General features: G+C 50.2%; 1 protein-coding gene across 2 annotated transcripts in view; it reads left to right on the forward strand.

The window, feature by feature from the left end:
• RASA3 (RAS p21 protein activator 3) overlaps positions 1 to 22,072 on the forward strand; it is a 109,352-nt gene that overhangs the window by 31,673 nt on the left and 55,607 nt on the right. For both annotated transcript variants that reach the window (XM_077854841.1, XM_077854842.1), the window contains exon 2: positions 16,321 to 16,438. In XM_077854841.1, the coding sequence (XP_077710967.1) occupies positions 16,321 to 16,438 (118 nt within the window). The remainder of the gene's footprint in view (positions 1 to 16,320; positions 16,439 to 22,072) is intronic.

Below are 22,072 nucleotides of genomic sequence, written 5' to 3' on the forward strand. Positions count from 1 at the left end.
CAGCCGGCAGCGGGGCGGTGGTCGCCCGAGCGGAGGCGGGATAGGGTGAGTGCTCTCTGGGCTGGCTGCTTCGCCAGTTGATGGAAATGCTTTGGAGTTAATGCTGATAGTTGTGCGACTCTGTGAATGTGCCAAAACCCCCTGAATTGTACATTTTAAAAGGTTGGATTTTGTATGTAAAGTATGTCAATAATATGGTAGTAATAACTGCAAACAAATTACAAAAAATGCCCCATTTATTCACTTGTACGGTCACTAACTCATTATTTGAAAATCTGGTAAATAAATGGAATCATCAAGCATTTACCCTTTCTGTGTGACCTTCACTAAAGGGTCACCAAATGGTAGACAAGGGGCAAGCATCTCTATAAGATCACCACAGTTTATTTATTTATTTATTTTTAAAGATTTATTTATTTATTTATTTATTTATTCAGATTGAGAGAGAGAGGGACAGAGACACAGGCAGAGGGAGAAGCAGGCTCCATGCAGGGAGCCCGACGTGGGACTCGATCCTGGGTCTCCAGGATCACACCCTGGGCTGCAGGCGGCACTAAACCGCTGCGCCACTGGGGCTGCCCATCACCACAGTTTATAAATTAAAATGAGAGGTAAAGTTAGGATCTATTTTGCAGCCTCTAATTGATTAACAGACCAGGCTGCACTTTTATGAGGTGTAACCTGGCAGGACTGTGAGCCACATGAGAGGTTTTGGAGGAATGCTGAGCCCTGGCTGGGGAGGGGGTTGACCTGGAATGACAAAGGACGTTGCAGGTGTCGGTGTGGCTGCTGACTCCATGCTGTGCACATACGTGGAGTTCGCGGAGTTGTGTTACACTCCAGCAAGAATGTACATGTGCACACCGTTTTCTGCTCCATCCAGCAGAGGAGGTTGGGTGTGATAACCACAGTCCCACAGAGTGGCTACTGCCTTGGTCATCACACTGCCAACCATCTTTACTTTTCTTTTTTACATTGTGATAAAATGTGCATAAAACTCACCATTGAGCCAATTTTAAGTGTACACTTCAGTGGCCTTTGGTGCACATACTACCACGTCTCTTTAGTTTCAAAGAGAAACTTTGTAATCGCCCTGAGGGGCACCGTGTGACCCCCTCACAGCCAGCGATGGCACCGTCCTGCTCCTGCCCACACCCCAAGAGACACGTGGATGCGTAACTGCATCTGTCCAGCGTTGGCTGCTGTGGCTGCTGGACACCCATGGGTGTGTTCCTGTCTTCAGTTCTCGCGTGTGCATGGCCTGCAGTGGGGTTGCTGGGTCATGCCCTAGCTGTTTCCCATGACGGCTGTACCACCAGCAGTGTATGGCCACCCCACTTTCTCTACATCCTTACCAGCACTTGTTATTTTTCCACTTAAAAAAATTCTGGCCATCCTCGTGGTGAAGTGTTATCTCACAGCAGCGTCGACTTGCATTTCCGTGACACGTGATGCTCAGCATCTTTTAGTGTTCACGCAGACAGTTTGGGTATCTTTGGAAAAATGTCTTTCACGTTCTTTGCCCATTATTAAGTGTCTTTAGTTGTTGAGTTGTAGAAGCTCTTTATATGTTTTGGATCACAGAATACTCATCGGGTATGTGGCTTGCAGGAATCTTCTGCTCTGTTGATAACTGTCACCCACATCCACATTGCTGCCGATCTTTGCTTTCGAGGCCTCGAGCTGCATCACCTGTTTCTCTTTATGTCACAGCTGGAGAGAGGCATCAGGTAGCCTGGCGGTTGTAGCACCTTGTTTTGGGTTCTTCCAGCCTGGGGCCCACCCCCAACCCTCCCTGGGTCGGCACTGTCATGGTGGCTGGGCCCTCTTGTTGTCTGCCACCCTCTGCACATGGAGGCTAGCCCTGTTGAAGTTTCGGTAATGCTGCCTTCCTATGGAGGAGCAGAAACAGGTGCGTCACAGCACTGGTACTGTGAGACATGCTGACGTGGATGTTACCTGTGAGTGACTTCAGGGAGCATGTAGCCCCCCACGATGCTGCCCTAATTGTCTTCATTCTCCCAGAGACCGTCAGTGAAAGACCACCCCGACAAGGAAATGCCAAGTGCTTGAGTGCCTGGGGTGTATTTAGCCACCCGAAAAGATCAAGCTTTCATGAGAAAGGCCTCCCAGTGCCTCTTTATCCCAGAGTAATATATCAGTCTCACTTTTGCCACAGACCCAGGATTTCCACCATATGTCTGTCTGGATCTAGGCCATTCCCTTCAGGCCAGATGTGAGTGAAGAGAGGAACACTTTCGTTTAAAAGTCTTCCTAGAACTTTGTCTTGCGCGGCAGGCATGAATGGCAGGCTCTGATTGTATAAGGAAGAAAATGGTTTTTCTGATCTTTTGTTATTGTCTAGGAATTTCCTTTCTTAAGCTTAAGCCAGGACTCTTTCAGAGAATGGTGTGGGGAAAAGAGAGAAAAGCAGAGTTAGTACCAGTGTGTTCAGGACAGAAAACAGCTGCCTGAAATCCTAAGTTGATTGCTTCTGAACAATAAATCTAGATCTTGCAGAAGACTCTTTCTGCCTGGGACTGGCCAGGTCAGGGTGGGCGTCTTATTTTACATATCAAGGCATTGCTGCCGGTGGAAGAGGTAGGCTGTAGGTGGGAAGGGAAATTTGGAGCATTTAATGTATTTAAAAAAAATTTTTTTTATTGGAGTTCAATTTGCCAGCATAGAACATAACACCCAGTGCTCATCCCGCCAAGTGCTCCCCTCAGTGCCCATCACCCAGTCACCCCAACCCCCCACTCACCTCCCTTTCCACTACCCCTTGTTCATTTCCCAGAGTTAGGTGTCTCTCATGTTTTGTCACCCTCACTGATATTTTCACTCATTTTCTCTCCTTTCCCTTTATTCCCTTTCACTAATTTTTATATTACCTAAATGAATGAGCCATATAATGTTTGTCCTTCTCCGATTGACTTACTTCACTCAGCATAATACCCTCCAGTTCCATCCACGTCGAAGCAAATGGTGGGTATTTGTCGTTTCTAATGGCTGAGGAATATTCCATTGTATACACAGACCACAGCTTCTTTATCCATTCATCTTTCGTTGGACACCGAGGCTCCTTCCACAGTCTGGCTATTGTGGCCATTGCTGCTAGAAACATCGGGGTGCAGGTGTCCCGGCGTTTCATTGCATCTGAATCTTTGGGGTAAATCTCCAACAGTGCAATTGCTGGGTCGTAGGGCAGGTCTATTTTTAACTCTTTGGGGAACCTCCACACAGTTTTCCAGAGTGGCTGCACCAGTTCACATTCCCACCAACAGTGCAAGAGGGTTCCCTTTTCTCCACATCCTCTCCAACATTTGTGGTTTCCTGCCTTGTTAGTTTTCCCCATTCTCACTGGGGTGAGGTGGTATCTCATTGTGGTTTTGATTTGTATTTCCCTGATGGCAAGTGATGCAGAGCATTTTCTCATGTGCGTGTTGGCCATGTCTATGTCTTCCTCTGTGAGATTTCTCTTCATGTCTTTTGCCCATTTCATGATTGGATTGTTCATTTCTTTGGTGTTGAGTTTAATAAGTTCTTTATAGATCTTGGAAACTAGCCCTTTATCTGATACGTCCTTTGCAAATATCTTCTCCCATTCTGTAGGTTGTCTTCTAGTTTTGTTGACTGTATCCTTTGCTGTACAGAAGCTTCTTATCTTGATGAAGTCCCAATAGTTCATTTTTGCTTTTGTTTCTTTTGCCTTCCTGGATGTATTTTGCAAGAAGTTGCTGTGGCCAAGTTCAAAAAGGGTGTTGCCTGTGTTCTTCTCTAGGATTTTGATGGAATCTTGTCTCACATTTAGATCTTTCATCCATTTTGAGTTTATCTTTGTGTATGGTGCAAGAGAGTGGTCTAGTTTCATTCTTCTGCATGTGGATGTCCAATTTTCCCAGCACCATTTATTGAAGAGACTGTCTTTTTTCCAGTGGATAGTCTTTCCTGCTCTGTCGAATATTAGTTGACCATAAAGTTCAGGGTCCACTTCTGGGTTCTCTATTCTGTTCCATTGATCTGTGTGTCTATTTTTGTGCCAGTACCACACTGTCTTGATGACCACAGCTTTGTAGTACAACCTGAAATCTGGCATTATGATGCCCCCAGCTATTATTTTCTTTTTTAATATTCCCCTGGCTATTTGGGATCTTTTCTGACTCCACACAAATCTGAAGATGATTTTTTCCAACTCTCTGAAGAAAGTCCATGGTATTTTGGTAGGGATTGCATTAAATGTGTACATTGTCCTGGGTAACATTGACATTTTCACAATATTAATTCTTCCAAACCAATGAGCATGGACTATTTTTCCATCTCTTTGTATCTTCCTCCATTTCTTTCAGAAGCGTTCTGTAGTTTTTAGGGTATCGATCCTTTACCTCTTTGGTTAGGTTTATTCCTAGGTATCTTATGCTTTTGGGTGCAATTGTAAATGGGATTGACTCCTTAAATTCTCTTCTTTCAGTCTCATTGTTAGGGTATAAAAATGCCACTGATTTCTGGGCATTGATTTTGTATCCTGCCACACTGCTGTATTGCTGTATGAGTTCTAGCAATCTTGGGGTGGAGTCTTTTGGGTTTTCTACGTACAGTATCATGTCATCTGCAAAGAGGGAGAGTTTGACTTCTTCTTTGCCAATTTGAATGCTATTTATTTCTTTTGGTTGCCTGATTGCTGAGGTTAGGACTTCTAGTACTATGTTGAATAGCAGTGGTGAGAGAGTAGACATCCCTGTCGTGTTCCTGATCTTAGGGGAAAGGCTCCCAGTGTTTCCCCATTGAGAATGATACTTGCTGTGGGCTTTTTGTAGATGGCTTTTAAGATGCTGAGGAATGTTCCCTCTATCCATGACCTTGCACCTAAAGGAGCTGGAGAAGGAACAGCAAATAAAACCTTCACCCAGCAAAAGAAGAGAGTTTATAAAGATTCAAGCAGAACTCAATGAAATAGAGACCAGAAGAACTGTGGAACAGATTAACAAAACCAGGAGTTGGTTCTTTGAAAGAATTAATAAGATACAGAAACCATTAGCCAGCCTTATTAAATAGAAGAGAGAAAAAACTCAAATTAATAAAATCATGAATGAGAAAGGAGAGATCACCACCAATACCAAGGAAATACAAACGATTTAAAAACTTATTATGTGCAGCTATACGCCAATAAATTAGGCAATCTAGAAAAAATGGACGCATTTCTGGAAAACCACAAACTACCAAAACTGGAACAGGAAGAAATAGAAAACCTGAACAGGCTGATAACCAGGGAGGAAATTGAAGCAGTCATCAAAAACCTCCCAGGACACAAAAGTCCAGGGCCAGATGGCTTCCCAGGGGAATTCTATCAAACGTTTAAAGAAGAAACCATACCTATTCTACTAAAGCTGTTCAGAAATATAGAAAGAGATGGAGTACTTCCAAACTCGTTCTATGAGGCCAGCATCACCTTAATTCCAAAACCAGACAAAGACCCCACCAAAAAGGAGAATTATAGACCAATATTCCTGATGAACATGGATGCAAAAATTCTCAACAAGATACTAGCCAATAGGATCCAACAGTACATTAAGAAGATGATTCACCATGACCAAGTGGGATTTAACCCAGGATGCAAGGCTGGTTCAACACTCGTAAAGCAATCAGTGTGATAGATCATAGATCATATCAACAAGAGAAAAAACAAGAACCATGTGATCCTCTCAATAGATGCAGAGAAAGCATTTGACAAAATACAGCATCCATACCTGAGCATTTAATGTATTTAAAGAGCTGTTAGGAGGGGAGCAGTACCTGAAACACGGCAAGTTGACCCGAATGCTGATTTTTTTACTTTGTCAAAGGATGAAGACCCTCAGACAGGCAGAGATGTGTCCTCCTCACAGCCCAGAGCAGTGCAGGAGGTGCTCAGGTCCCATGGGAAGGAGGCAGGTGAAGGGCCACAGTGTCTGGTGACCCTGATGATAATGGCATGTGGCAGGGTTAGCGTATTTACAGTCAAACTGCAGAAATGGTAGGTGAGGCATTGATCGGTACAGCACAGTGTGAAATGTTGAATTCTTGACATTGTAAAATGATTGTGAAAACATCACCTTTCATAGCATGGAGTCAATAGCTGATTTTAAATTGATCAACCGAGAAACATCAGTGATGCTCTTTGAATTGATGATGCTTGCTCAGAAACTAAGAAACAAATCGGTGAATGTGACTTTCTGGAGACTGTGTCTGTGGCAGGGCCAGGAAGACGTAATATTTACTCTCAGATTCCCACAGCTGCGTTATGGGTATCTCTGAACAATAACAACAACACAGCATATAAGTAAACAAAATATTTTAACAGAAACCTGTACGTACAGAATGTTCCCACCTCTGTCCACTGCCACTGAGACTCTGAGCCAGAGTAGACTAGCCTCTGGAAGCTCTGCTCTCTTCAGAAGAGGACCTAGTTTTTCTCTTGGGCTGGCTCTGCAGGCTGGAAGCATGCAGATGGACCCGGTTTGTGCATGTCTGGGGACAGAAGTGCCCCTGCCATCACATGCCTGCCCGTCAGGCCCCACTCTCTTTGTGTCTTCAGAGCCGGTGCTTGGACACAGGCGGCGTGAACCCAGCATCACTCATGCTGGGGGAAGGGTTGGGGCGTCGACCGTCCTGGCAGATGTGGGACATGGAGACCAATGTGGGGCAGCCTTGCCACTGGGCCCCAAGTATTTACTGTCTTAAGAAACTTGTTGACACCATCACCTGTCCTCCCTCCCATTTTGTCATCGTAAAAATAGGAAAGCATTTCTCTGATTCCAAGCAATGTTTAACTGAAAAGAATGTCATCCACTGCTGGTGGAAATGTGAAGTATCCCAGCCGCCATGGGAAACGTTTGGAAGCTCATCAGGCAATGCAGCCCAGGGTGACCACATTACCCAGCACCTCCACTGCTGGGCAAGCTCATGTCCACACGGAAACTGCTACGCCGACACCACAGCAGCCCAGACAGATGTCTGTCGGCTTGAAGAACAGACACACAGGTCATGGCAAGTCTGCACGTGGAATATTACTCACCATGAGAAGGAACGGGCCCTGACCCAGGCTGCAGTGTGGACGAACCTTGAACATTACGCTACGTGAAAGAAGTCAGACTCAAAAGATCACATGTTATGTGATTCTGTTCGTATGAATGTCCAGGAGAGCCAGAGCAATAGAGATGGAAGGTCGGTTAGTGGTTGCCAGGGCCTGGGGGAAGCAGAAAGGATGTGCCAGTAAATAGGTCCACTTTTATCTCAGGGCTTGAAAACGTTCCATCACTTGACTGTGGGGATAGTTGCACAGCCCAATGAGTGTACAAAAAACATGGAATTGTACACTTTAAACAGGTGAATTCCGTGGTATCACAATAAAGCTGTTAAAGTGCAGAAATCAAAACACACACATACACACACAGACACAGACATATACACATAAGCAAGTGTGTGACACCCGGATAGGAGGAAAAGGCAGGCTTTGGGCATGGCCCTTGGCCCTGGTGTCCACTGCCAGTCATTCTCCAGGTATTCACACAAGTGTTCTCCCAGGTGATCTCCCAAGTGTTCTCCCAGGTGATTGCCCAGGTGTTGTCACAGGTGTTCTCCCAAGTGTTCTCCCACGTGATCCCTCAGGTGTTCTTCCAGGTGATCTCTCAGATGTTCTCCTAGGTGATCTCCCAGGTATTGTCACGGGTGATCTCCCAGGTGATCTCTCAGGTGACCTCTTGGATGTTGTCACAGGTGATCTCTCAGGTGTTCTCCTAGGTGGTCTCCCAGGTGATCTCTCGGATGTTGTCACAGGTGATCTCCCAGGTGATCTCCCAAGTGTTCTCCCACATGATCCCCCAGGTGTTCTCCCAGGTGATCTCTCAGGTGTTCTCCTTGGTGATCTCCCAGGTGTTATCACAGGTGATCTCCCAGGTGTTCTCCTAGGTAATCTCCCAGGTGTTGTCACAGGTGATCTCCTAAGTGTTCTCCCAGGTGATTTTCCATGTGATCGCTCAGCTAATCCCCCAGGTGTTCTTCTAGGCGATCCCCTATTTGATCTCTCATGTGTTCTCAAAGATGTTTTGCTCTCTTCCTGTTTCTTATTTGGGTCAGATGATAACTGCTCTGGAGATGGGAGTGCCAGGTGAAAACCATTCAGAGGCTGAGGTCTCGTATGGCCCTGGGGCATCCTGCAGACTGCGTGCTTACTTTTGTGTGGCCTCCTGTTTTCTGTGCAGACACACAGGGGTGATGTTCTAGGAGGGTCCGGAGCCAGCTTGGCAACAGCTTGGATCCTTGTCTTCACCAGGGTCCAGGGACTTTCAGTCTTCCAGACATTTCCATAGTACCTCACCTTAGTTTCCTGCATTAAAAAAAAAAAAAAAAAAATCTCAGCATATTCTTGCTGTCTATGTTTCTGTTACATTCCTTACCCTCCTCCCCTTACTGTAATCTCCTAGAAATTCTTACACAACTAGTGGAAACAAAGCATACAAGAGCAGAAGACTTTGGGCAGCAGAGCCGTGCTGGAAGGTGTGGGGGAAGCACAAACCCTATAGTTTCATTATTTACCTGCTGCAAGTGGGTCTTCCAGCCAGAAATTCCCATTATTCAAGGGCACCCCAGATGCTGCTCACGCTGTGGGGGAAGTGGAGAGCTCCAGGGCAGGTGTGCCTCGATGACAGACTGCCCAAGGGATGGGGCGGGGGGCAGACCCACACGTGTGGCTGGAGTGCCCCAAATGCACAAGGCCAGGCAGGTGGCCCCTGAGAGGGTCCGCCCCCACCAGACCCACAACCATTTCAGCAAGGGGAAGTGGCCAGCATGGATAGATTTGCAGAGTTTCCAAAAGGGATTTTTTTTTTTAAAGGTTTATTTATTTATTTATTTATTTATTTATTTATGATAGACACAGAGAGAGAGAGAGAGAGAGAGAGAGAGAGACAGGCAGAGGGAGAAGCAGGCTCCACCGGGAGCCCGACACGGGACTCGATCCGGGGACTCCAGGATCGCACCCTGGGCCAAAGGCAGGCTCCAAACTGCTGAGCCACCCAGGGATACCCCCCAAAAGGGTTTAAAAGAAATTTGAAATCACTTTATTTTTAAATGGCATCCAGTAACTGAAAATTTAGAGCAGTCTGTATCTCAGGATCACTTTCGACTGAGGGCCCAGACTGAGACTTCAGGGTAGCACTCAGCACACGATGTTGTCTTCACTGGGGCCACGGCCAGAGTCACAGCACCTTTGGATGCCGATGCCAAAGATCTGTGTGTTTTTATGACAGTGGTGGCTGATGGTGGGAAAGTGTCTCCCACTCCCAGGCTCAGAATATTACAGCTTCCTGACAAATGGACACGACAGTCAGGGCAGCAGCACTTTTCCCTGGTGGGTAACTCCAAGGTCACGGAAAGGCTAATGGCCAGCAAGGCCATGGGTGTAGAACTGGTGGGAGCACAGCCCTTGTCTGGTGCAGTTCAGGCACAGAGAATCCCAGCAGGCCCCCTGGGGGCTAGGGACCCTCATTCAGGGCATCAGCTGTCTTTGCTTGAGTCTGTTGGTCTGTTGAGAACAATACGAATAGCAGTTGGAGCAGCCAGCACAGTTCACCATGGTGAGCCTCCTCTGCGGTCCTTTTCCGCCGAGTGACTGCTCAGAGAGGGACGCTCATGACCACTGGTGGCTCTGGCTGGTCCAGCCTTCAGGATAATCTGCAGATAATCTGAGTAATGGTCCCTCCAGTCTTCCTGCAAGGGAAGGAAAAGGAAAGTCTCTTTTTCTGCTAATGCAGAAGCTCCTGATCCTGAGGACACTGTGTGTGCCTTGGTATTGTTTTCCTCAGAGCATTAAGGCTGGGAAACAACAGCTTGTATCTCACATCTTTGGGACCGCAAAAGGCCTGGGTGTGGCTGCGTGAACCCTCTCTACCGTGAGGTCTCCATGGGAGACCTGGTGGATGGGCTGGGCTGCAGGCCCCAGGTGCATGCCTCACATGTCGTGTGCCTGCAGGGGTGCAGGGAGGTCATGCTGTGGTTGGGCAGCCCCCAGAGCACCTTTGTGCTGTCTCTTCAGCAGTGGCCATCGGGCTCTGATGTGTTGGCTCAGGTTGGACCAGGTGGAATCCACAGGCTCTGTCCTTGCCTGCTCACCACTGGACGGCTCAGACCCCAAGGGGAGACAGTGGGCTCGCCTCTCAGTGGCAGGAAGTGGGAGGAATCCACGACTGTCTGTTGGGTGTTTGGCAGGTCTTTGACAGCTGAAGTGCATAATCAGGACTCCTTAATCCCTACCCAGGTGGTCATTTTATTCTTGTATTTACTGGTCTGTTAATTTGAGCAAACATTTATAGGATGCCTACTATTTGCCAGACTAGCAGGCTGTTTCAGCTGCTGGAGAAGAAAGGAAGGAGGCCCAGTCATGTCTCCAGTTCCCCAGGGAGGAGGGAGGAGACAAGCCAGTGGGCCATGGGGCTGGAGGCTGTAGCTGGAGGGTGGAGGTGTGGCTGAGGATCTCTGCTGCATCCCAGTGAGGACTGGTGGCTGGCTCTGCTATCATCCTCGGGGGTCATACCAGCCTCCTTCCCTGGATGTGGGAAGAGATCTAGACATCTCCAGGAGCCGTGGCATGAGATGCTGGGAGTGCAAATGCTGGTCGCAGCAAGCCGCCCACAGTAAGTGTATGGAGTTCTAGCCTCAGCCAGGTGGGGCACAGAAGGCAGAGTCTCCTTGTTCACACCACCTCCTCTGCTGAGACTTCACAGCGTTTATAATTCATCCCCTGTTTCTCAGGATGGACAGGGCAAGTAGTAGCCACAGGAAGCATGCTTTTGAACCTCCTGTACACAGGCACATGAACGCAGGCACATGCCCAGCCCCTCATCTCCTGCCTCCTGCATGAGGCTGGCAGAGGGTTGCTCTAGAACAGTGTGTCCTCCTGGAGGGTTGGTGTGCTTTTTTCTCAAGTAAATTCTGAGAAGTGTGCGTTTGGCCATGTTTCCACTTGTACCTTGGCTACCAGGGACCTTGGAGCTCAATTGATCACTGACTCGCATATGTTGAGGCTGGATAGATCTAATTTTCCTTTTCATTATATTTTGAACTTTTAATTTCCACGTGAACGGCTTTATTTTTTTAAGATATATATATATATATTTTAAAGATTTTATTTATTTATTCATGAATGACAGAGAGAGACAGACAGACAGAGGGAGAAGCAGGCTCCATGCAGGAAGCCCGATGTGGGACTTGATCCCGGGTCTCCAGGATCACACTCCGGGCTGCAGGCGGCGCTAAACCGCTGCGCCACCGGGACTGCCCAAGATATATATTTTTTTATTTGAGAGAAAGCATGTGTCACAAGCATCAGAAGAAAAGAGAATCCCAAGCAGACCCCTTGCTGAGCACGGAGCCCAACATGGGACTTGATCCCATGACCCTGAGATCATGACCTGACCCGAAACCAAGAATTGGACACTTCACTGACTGTACCACCCAGGCGCCCCATGAACCGCTTGATTTTACTCTTGTGTTTTACCTACCCCTATTACCTCTTGGAAGAAATCTGAAATGTGTATTAAATAGTTCTTCCTGGCCATGGTCGCCCGGATGCAGAGAAGGCAGGCATCCAGGCAACTCAGCATGGAGTTTTCAGGCTGACTCTTGTCTGCACTAAGAGAAGCTGCTTATAACTTGACTTAGAAATCCAGTTTTGTCTGTTTTTATGGAGTTTTCTATTTAATATCAAGTGATAAAATATTAAAAAATATATTAACATATTAAAAACATATTAAAAAATATATTCAAAAAACCTATATTCAGGATAATAGAATATTTTAGTCATGAAAGTGATGTTTTTGGGGGAATAGACTCTTATGTTGCTATGATAAGCTGTGCTGGCTACCAGGATCTGGACCCACGTCAGTGTGCTGAGCCGGAGTGACTGTGTAAATTCTCCCACGATGTTGCCTTCCACAAGTGGAGCTCCCGAGTTGGGGAGGACCCACTAGCGCTGTGTGGACATGGTACATCTGAGCATGTCCGGAGAGAACACCCAAGGCTCACGGGCGAACTGTCAGTAGGGCTCTCATCTACAGGCTCCTCTCCTCTCTCCTCCACGCCCCTCTTCCTGAGGTTGTACTGGGTGCTGTGCATGGGGTGAGCGGCCGCCATGCTGGGTGCTGTGTGCAAGGTCAGTGACCTCTGAGCTGGGTGCTGGGTGCTATGTGTGAGGTCAGTGGCCTCTGTACTGGGTGCTGTGTGCTTGGTGCTTGTGAGAGGTCAGTGGCCTCCATGCTGTATGCTAGGTGCTTACATGAGGTCGGTGGCCTCCACGCTGTGTGCTGTGTGTTGAGTGCTTGTGTGGGGTCGGCAGCCTCCATGCTGGGTGCTGTGTGCTGGGTGCTTGTGCGAGGTCAACGGCCTCTGTGCTGTGTGCTGGGTGCTTGTGTGAGGTCAGCAACCTCCGTGCTGGGTGCCGTGTGCTGGGTGCTTGTATGAGGTCGGCAGCCTCCATGCTGGGTGCTGTGTGCTGGGTGCTTGTGCGAGGTTGGCAGCCTCTGTGCTGGGGTACTGGAGGGAAGCAAACAAGATCCGGCTCTCAGAGGGGAGGTGGCTGAGAGCCACCGCAGAGTTTGTGGTGCTGGGGTCTGCACCTCCTGTAGTGTCTCTCAGGGCACACACAGCCCCGTTCCTGGGCACCCCAGAGTGTCCTGACGGGGCAGGGGCCCCCTCAGGAGGCTGAACACCCCCTGGCGGCAGCGAAGTGTGGGCGTCCACATGTGGGGGCTCCCTCTCTGGGGGTTTGTGGCCCGGGAAGTGCTGCCCGTGGAGGCTCAGGACTGTGGCCTCAGGATCAGCCTCGGGCTTCCGGCCCTGTGCCTGGTTCCTGAGGTGGGAACCGAGTTTGCTCTTTCCAGGTCTTTAGTTCCCCACGTTTTAAGGGCTGCCTTTACTTCTGTTGGTAAATGAGGTGCTTGGGGATGGAGTCCGGGTCCTGACGTTCTGCCCTTGTCACAGTTGCGGGTGCAGAGTGTATGCCCCAGACACAGTTGGTCGGAAAAAGACTCATGAAAATGATCCTAATGTAGTTCTTAAAATGAAACCAATGTTTACCCTTCTTTTACCTGGTGGTCATTTATTCATTCATCCATTCACTCAACAATTCAGCACCTACTGTATACTGGAACAGCTTTACTCTCCTATGTCAATGTCTCCATGTGCTGAGAAAGGACATGCTTTTCCTCAGGGACAGAAAGGCAGGGAAATGACCTCTGGCCTTTGGGGTAAGTAGTCAGCATGGAGGAAGATGGATGGTTGGGGTGGGACAGCTGAGAGCTGGGATGTCATCCCTGCCCTGCGGTGGGGCCCCAGGCAGGGGCTCAGGATGACCCCTCGTTCTCAGCCTTTTTGGTCCAGAGAGGCCCCCAACTGTAGGGGGCAGAGGACGTGGCTGGGGGTGCCACCCGCTGGGCCCCCCTCCTGGTCCTCGTGGCCTGTCAGTGCCAGCTCGCTGCGGCCCTGCCGTCTCGCCAGTGGGCTTGTGTCTGGGGCCAGCAGGGTGGGGCGGATGCGGCCCAGTCCGTGTTCACACTGCGTGTCCACGGTGTCAGGTGTCTCATCTTTTCCTTCTCTCTTTGAGGAATGTCAGCTACTATTGCTCATGTTCTGAGGTTCTTTGGAGACTAAACAGGAACAAAACCCTAGTTCTCTATTTTCCACCAGCGATCATCTCCTATGAGACTTTCAAACAAGTTTCCTTTCTCCTTTTAAGAAACACAGGAACTTGCAGCTAAATATCTCATTTGCTGCAAAAAAAATTCTGAAGGGCAGCATGGTCAGCCCTGATTCCCATCATAAAGATGTCAGCTGAAAGTACACAACGTCGGGCTGGTTTTAAGGTTAAACATTTGTGAATGCTGCACAAGTGGTCAGTTCCCAAAGCAGAACCGGGAAGGAAGACCGAAAGCGCTTGTTTGGAGCCTGCCAGGTGTGCGGTGATGGCCTTGTTGGGTCAGCTTGGCAGATGGAGCCCTGTGTCTGCCCTCTTGCCCTCACCGCCTGCCGCCTCTCTGCATGTGTTGGCGAACCTTGCCATCCCCTCTGGTGCCCGTGGAACGGTCACCCAGCCTGCACGTGCACGTGACCTTTCCCATCTGCCAGGAGCCTTCTGAAAGTCTCCTTTTTGACATTTAACACCTGACTTGAGGTTGACTCAGATTCACATGCATCTTAGCAGGTTGGCCGTGTTTTTACGTGCTCCATGCGTGGACATAGTGTGTCTGGAACACTGTAATGTTGAGGTGGCTCTACAAGAAACATTCATCGTTATTTCTCTCTCTTCACCACTAAGAGCCCTTGATGATTCCCCAAAGGAAAAAAACTCTGGATTCTTTTAAATTAAAAGCTTCTTGGGGGATCCCTGGGTGGCTCAGCGGTTTGGTGCCTGCCTTGGGCCTAGGGCCTGATCCTGGAGTCCCGGGATCGAGTCCCACATCGGGCTCTTGCATGGAGCCTGCCTCTCCCTCTGCCTGTGTCTCTGCGTCTCTCTCTCTCTGTGTCTCTCATGAATAAATAAATAAAAATCTTAAAAAAATAGATTAATTAAAAGCTTCTTGGAGCTGGAGGAGCCTTGGAGAGCTAGTGTGTCCTCCTGCCCTTGCCATCCTGGACAGTTGGCTCTCATCCCAGCTGCGGGCAGGAGGGACCCATGCGCTGCCCTGGGGTGTGTGACTGACATTACATGCAAGTCCAGAAAGCTTCAGCGACACGGAGCTAACCCTGCCTCCTGAGGCCCTGGCGTGCCCACTCGCAAACTGGCACCTTTTAAATGAGCTGGCTTCCCGCAAGTGCGCTGTAGCGTCTGCTTCCGGGGAGTTCCGCAGCAGAGGGTGTGTGTGCCGCGTGTTCTGGTGCTGGGCTCCGACGGACTCGTGCTCTGGTTCGGGGTTGGTTTCTGTTGCTTCTTCCGTTTTGACAAGACTGAGGCAGTTTGGTCCTTCGTGCTGCTCCAGGCGTTACCGGCCGTGCCCAGGCTGTTGTTGGCATGGGACCGGGCCCTGGGAGCCGCCCCATCTCCTGAGCCCTGGGCTGCCCGCGGGGGTCCCCACCGGCCGCAGGGACCGGAGGCCCCTGACAGGCAGGAGGGTGTCCGAGGCTTTCCTTCCTCAGAGGTGTCTCCAGGCGTCCGCGAGGTCCCGGCGTTGATACTGTTCTCTAGACAGACCCAGGGCCGCACGCGGAGTTGTGTTGTTGCAGGGCCGTGGGCTTGCCCGTGCCGCTGCCGGGGTCCTTCCGTGTGGGGAGGGGCCGCGGAGGGAGCCCTTTGACCTGCAGCAGCGTCCCCTTGGGATTACTTCTGGCTGGCCGATCTTCCGTACTTTAGACCAGGAGGAGCGCCTGGGGCTCAGGTCGCGATCCCGGCCCGACCTGGGGAGTGAGTCCTGCATTGGGCTCCCTGCCCAGAGGAGGGTCTCCCCCTCCCCCTGCTTCTTGTGCTCTCTCTCTCTCTCTCTCCGTCAAATAAATAAATACAATCTTAGAAAAAAACCCCAAACAGGTGGAGTTTATAGTTTTCTCAATAAAAAACAGTCCTTCTCCCTCATTATTGCCCCAACTGTCAAATCAGATTCAGAATGAAAATCGACCCAGGGAATGAATGGATAAGCAGCAGATCCATCCTCAGTCTTGACAGGGAGGAAGATCCTGACACCTGCTACAACACCCGTGGGCCTTGAGGGCATCCCTGGGAGGACAAATACTGATGAGCCCGCATCCGAGTTACCTAGAAGAGCCAGGTCACAGACACACGGCGCGGGGCAGGGATGACATGTCTCGTGAAGGCGGAGCTTCAGTTTTGCAGGATGAGAAAGTTGCAGAGACTGGTCGCACAGCAGTGTAAATATGCTCAATGCTACTAAACTCTACACTTAAAGGTGGTTAAGACGACAAATTTTAGGGTATAAGCATCATCCTATAATTTAAACAGTAAAGAAATTAATTTAGCAGATTAAAGAAATTAAGGGGGCTACTGTGAACAAAACAAAACAAATAATCCTAATTGGTAGGCTGATGGATTCCTACTTTTATCAGTTGGTTTTGGAGGTTGTATGTTAGCTTGTGTTCCAATACCAGGGGTGGCACCATCTGTGGCATCTCAACTTGTGGTGGCAGACAACCAGGATTATGAAGAGCTAGGAGTGTGCAAGAGGGAGAGCAGGTGCATTGCTGTGAAATAAGTTCATTATTCGGAAATGTGCCTGTGATCAGCAAGGGAACTAGATAATTCTGTTCTGCTAACTTGATGGTGTATCGACATTTGCTTTTTAGGTGAAGCCAAAAATCTTCCGACTTACCCGGGGCCGAACAAGATGCGAGATTGCTACTGCACCGTGAACCTTGACCGGGAGGAAGTTTTCAGGACCAAAATCGTGGAGAAGTCGCTCTGGTAATGTCTGTGTAGCTTTCTTGATAAGTTTTCCTCATGTGGAGAGCACTGTGAACATGGGTGCTGTTTGCCACCGTCCGTGGGGTGTGTCCACCTTGGCAGTGGAATGACCCTTTTCCCAGGTGCCTGCTCCTGGGGCACACGTGGGCACCTTCTAGTCACATGAGCGGCAAGGCCCGTGCCATGCACAGTGCAAGTCAAGCACTTTGAGAAGCTGAATGTTTGGAAGGTTTTTGTTTTGTTTTGTTTCTTTTTTAACACCTTCCTTTAGATGTTCTAGGAGGGACACATCTGAGATGGGCGTGGAGGTAAATACTCAGTGAGGAAAGGGGCCTGGACCGTGTTCACTGACCAGAGGAGGTCTGCAGAAGGAGCAGCACCTAATGGGCCCTCAGATTGAGGAATTTGCCAGACAGTGGGATCAGCTATGAAGGGCACTCGTCACCCAAGGGCTTGTGGAGACACAGGCATCTGCCCAGGATGTGGAGGGTGGGCCAGAATGTGCGTTTCTACCAGGCTCCCTGGGGTGAGGCCCCCAGGCCACACCCCGGGGATGGGAGGGCACCCTGCAGGTCGAGTACTTTACACAGGGGATGGATCCAGAAATGTGAGGTTAGCAGGGCAAGGGGACCGTGGTTTGCAGCCGGGTGAAGCAGCCAAGGCTATTAGTGGGGTCCTGAGTGAGTCATGTATCACCGGGCAGTTAAGAGAGTGGGGAAGGCCCCACAAAGCCCCGACTCCACCTTCAGGCTTAGGATTGTGGGTTGTGTGTGTCCATGCACACAGCTGCTCTGGATTTGAGAACATTTTTAGCAGATGAATTATATCCTTGCATATTACTCCTTTTAAGACAGCACAGCACATTCAGACCACTGACCAAAGTCAGTCTTTACAGAATTGTTAGAGGTCTCATGCCCCTGAAACGTGGGGACTGCTGTCATTCCCCATGTGCATGGTGGCCGCCAGCACCCAGAGGCTTACCCCGGAGGCCACACAGTCGTAGTTGACGCTCCGTGTGCTCTAGATTCTCGGAAGCAGCCTGTGGAAGGAAAACGAGGAGCCTGAGACATGTCAGGAGTGGAGTCTGGCTTTGTGGCTGAGGATGAAGGTGGTGCCAGGGATGATGATGCTCCTGTGACCTCCTGGGTCACTTTTGTTGCCCCGATGGAACATAAACCCTTCTTGTGTTTACACAGTTGAAGCTGGAGCCCACAGGTCACAAAATCAGAAGGTGACCGTGGCCTCAGGGAAGCCGGGCCCTCCTCAGATCTGCTGAGCCTAGACCTCTGGGAAGAGTCTGTTTGGGAATCTCTATTCTAGGCGAGGTTGTGAACGGGGGTCACGGTCCTCAAAACATTTTAGACAAGTTTAGAAATAGAAACCATGGTTCCTGGCTTTGGCGGACCTAGAAAATGTGCTTCTGGAGCAGGAAACGGAGGCTCAGAGATCAATGAAGATAATGATGTGGTAATCCTGTCCTGTCGGAAAATCTGAGAAATAGCCAGAATCAGGTGAACTGATGTAGTGGTCCAGACTTGGCGGAATGTTCATGCTCTCCTTACAGTTTTAATTAACTTGGCTATTTTTGTTATTTATTAGTTCAGCGAATATTTATCATTTTAAGGTTTGTTTATTTGTTTTAGAGAGCACGCACGAGCACATATGTTGGGGGTGGGGGTGGCGGGGCAGAGAGAGAATCTGGAGCAGACCCTCGCTAAGCCTGGAGCCTAGTCCGATCCCACGATCCTGAGGTCATGACCCGAGCTGAAACCAAGAGTCAGACTCTCAACGAACTGAGCCACCAGGTGCCCCTCAACGAGTGTTGATTGAGTGCCTATTAACACACAGACAAGGAGAGGGTGCCGTAAAAGAAGGTTAAAACTGACGGGAAAGAAAGACTCCAAAGGAATCACTGCAGGAACTTAAAAAAGTGGGTGCATTAGGCCATTTGGTATTGAAACAAAAGCCGTGTTCACACTGGTGGATCGTGCGGGCTGGTACCCCCAATGTTCTGCTCAATGGTGTGAGGGCAAAAAGGGAAATAAATGCATCTGTAAAAGAAGTTAGCAAGGAACATTGCTGCCGCTGCTTGCTGCCAAACATTTGAAACCAAAAACTAGCTGTCTTGTGGGTTTGCAGGCCTGAATCCCCGTCTGTGGCCCACAGATCTCCGTCCGTGAACATGGGTTGCGGCAGTGCTAGGCTAGTGGTTGATAATGTACACTGAGCGATGAAGTGCCAGTGGAAGCAAATCCAGATGTGCCCTTCGGTCCAGGCTTGGAAGAACCTTGCTCTGTGATCTCTGAGGAGAAGATACAGAAGGAAATGGGAAGGATGAGAGGTTTGGGGTCAGAACAGAATGGTGTTCACACATGTCTCACAAGGACTCCTGAGGTGAGGGGAAGAGGGTGGGAGCCTGGGCGAGGGTAGCTGGAAGAAGGCGGTATTGTGAGATTCCGGCCCGAGTGGCCCTGGTTGGAGGGCAGAGCCCAGGAGCAGAAGCCCCACATGGAGCCTCTGCCAGCGTAGAGGCCCGAGGAGGAAAGCCAGGCTCCGAGGATGACTGCCAGCACGAAGGCAGTGGGCACAGAGGGAGCCATGCTGGCGATGCTGAGGGCCACCTGTGTGGGTGGGTCAGTGGTTGTTGCCTCCCCTGACATGTTCCCACTGGCCTCAACATTTCCTCTCAGGCTGGATGCTCCATTTGGCGAAGTCACTGTGGAAAAAAGCCTCCAGCTGGTCTCTGAACTCAGAGCTAGAGGGCTTGGTGGCCTGGCCGGGCACCTGGGCAGGGTCAGCCTCCAGCTCAGTGGCATCCTGGAGCCATCCTCAGACGTGGCGGGAGGTGCCAACAGGATGCGTGGCAGAGAAGGGGACGTGCATCTCCCCAACTTCTTGCCAGCAGAGGGTTGTCCCTGGGGCCCCTGGGTGGCGACCACGTGGCATGAGTGTCCCTGGCACTCAGTAGGGATCACTCGGCAGATGCCGTAGGGAAAGGCCCTAGTTTGTTCTGTTCTTCCTCTCTATATGGAGAGCGGGGCTGGGGGCCTGCTGCTGATGGAAGACTCGTTGGGTGGGACACTTGGGAGCACGAGCTCTTTCCTCCTGGCCTTGTCTGTGGTCCAGAAAAGTGGTTTTGGGCAAAGCTTGTTTTACTAGGAAGAATACTTCCCTGACGTTGAGAGTGAACTTTGTTCACATGTAACTTTCATGGCTTGATCGTGTCAGCACCTCGGTGGCAGCTCGGGGTCTCCTGTTTAAACCCGAGGCTCTAGGACACTGGGCTGGCAAGGTCGGGGCTCAGGGCAGCTGCCCATACTGGGTGGCAGGCGCATCTGCTGAGCGCCTTCTGGGACCCCACCAGGAGGGTCTGCCTCCTGCTTCCGGAACAGGGGTGGGGAAGGTTCCATCATGGAGGAAATCACCATTCTGTCCAGAAAAAGGGGCTTACCCACGTGCCACGCACAAAAGAGGTTAACAACAAGACCTCCTGAGTGCTGGGTTAGCCCACTCATTCTCGAGAGTATTTCAGAGTGGTCTCATTATTTTTCTGTCAACATATGTGCTTATTGTGAGGAGGGCATTGCCTACCTTTTCCCACAAAATCCCCACAAAATGTAAGAAGAGCTCCTGTCCTGGAGAGGAGCTGCCCCAGGCTTCCTGATCTGACCGTCAGCTTCTCCGGCAGCCACTCTGACGGGTGGGGACGCTGCCCTGGGACCCCCTCTCACCGGGTCTCATGTGTGTTGCCGTCTGGGGGGATCGCCCGACCACCTGGCCTGCAGCCCCCTCTGGTCTTCCTGCAGAGGCCGGGCTCTGGTGCCTCCTCATGTCCACACGGAATGGGGCTCTCTCTGCTGTTACCGGCAGGTCACAGACTGCATTCACAGTAGGGTTCCTTTTGTTCAAAAATTGGGATTGTTCCAAAAATGGCCTGGAATATGTGGACATAAATGTCAGTGTGGTTATTTGGCAGGGGGAGGGGTATGGGATTATGGGGGGTATTTTTGTTCTTTTGTTAGTATGTTTTTGGTTTTGCTTTTTTACATAAAATTAAAAGTTAGACAGTAAAATAACCACTTTCTGCAGGAAAGTGAGGAGGAGCTAGCTCATCACCATGTTTATGGACAGGGGCATGATTATAGCGCCCACATCCTGTCGTTCTTGCTGAAAACGTTCCCTGAGGAAAGGTCGCTCCCAGGCAGGGTGGGTGTGCACTTCCAATCTGGAGTTGAGGGTGCGAGTGGGTCTGTGACGTGACCGCGCCTTTCTACTCACCCTGGAAGCTGATGGTTGCTCAGAAGCCAGCCCTACAGCGTGCCAGGACCTGCCCCAACAAGGACGCCCCCGTCCTCGGGGCCCCATAGTCCTAGGGGAGGAGCCATCTGGGCCTAGACCCTGAAAGGGACAGCAAGGAGTCTGTGGTTTGGGAGGATAGATTTCAGTTTCTTGGAAGGTTTTAATAAAAACCAAGCTGTTGATGAGCAAACACTGATTTATGAAGCTGTTATGTTTGATTTATGAACACATAACAGTTTCTCCTAACATTTACTTTTATCTCTAATTTCTCCAGTTAAATTTAAAAGAAGTCTTTTAGACATAAATGCAGGCTTTAGGCCCAGACAATCCTTGCCAGCTGGAATAGGTGAATTCATGCCTCACAATCTTAGGGTGCTCCAGGCAGGGACCTGTCCCCCCAGCATCCCAGGATGCTCCAAGCGGGGACCCATCCCCCCAGCGCTCTGGGGTGCTCCAGGTGGGGGTCTGTCTCTCCATGGTCCCCTAGGGCTCTAGGAAGAATCCCAATCCTGGTGCTTTGGGAAGAGTGTGGGCAGCTCTGAGTGTGTTCCTGCCTAGTGCTGTGCCTGCCGGATGCTGAGCTGGGGCTCCTCTGGCCCTGCCTGTCAGGCCACCCTCTCAAATGTCCTCACTGTCCTTGTGGTCTGCAGTGGCCATCGTGGACTCATCGGTGCTTCATGGCCAGCACCCCAGCCCTGCGCCCTCCAGTGCAGGCAGTGACTGGTCCAGGTGACTTGTGGGCAGTGCCCAGGCAGGAACTTCTGCCCAACATGGGGACAAACTCTGTGATCCCACCTCAGATTCTCCCCTTCCTGGAGGAGGCTTAGCTACATCCCTCCTGTCCCCGCTGCAAGAGTGCAAGATGCATATCTTCAGACTGTCCTTCGTGGGATCAGAGTGGCTTTCTGTCTTCATGGGATCAGCCTCCCTGGGGCTGCTGTGAGCAGGTCGGGTTGTGACATGAGTTGGGGCTGGCGTTCAGCACAGAGGCCGGGTATCCTGCCTCACAGGCAGGTGCCACATCTCATTGGAAGGGCAAGGCTCTGTGGCGAAGGCTCTCGGGTGCTGGGGAGCCAGGTCACACAGGGATTTAAAGGAGGTTTGAGGGAAGTGAGAAACCAGGTTTTCTTCATGCGCTGAGAGCCTGTGGAGGTAACTGGCAACAGAGGCCTGTGTCTCTGGGGCTCCTTTCTGCTGCACATGGACACACGGATGCTTCCGGCTCAGTGGTCCCTGTGGGCCGTGCCCACACACAGCTTCCTTGGTATTTCTTGTTCTTCTCCTATGGACGTTTCAGTAGTATTTGATATAATGAAATTTTAATCCGGCTTTTAT

Source organism: Canis aureus, chromosome 17 (assembly GCF_053574225.1).
Source record: "Canis aureus isolate CA01 chromosome 17, VMU_Caureus_v.1.0, whole genome shotgun sequence".
Lineage (NCBI taxonomy): Eukaryota > Metazoa > Chordata > Mammalia > Carnivora > Canidae > Canis > Canis aureus.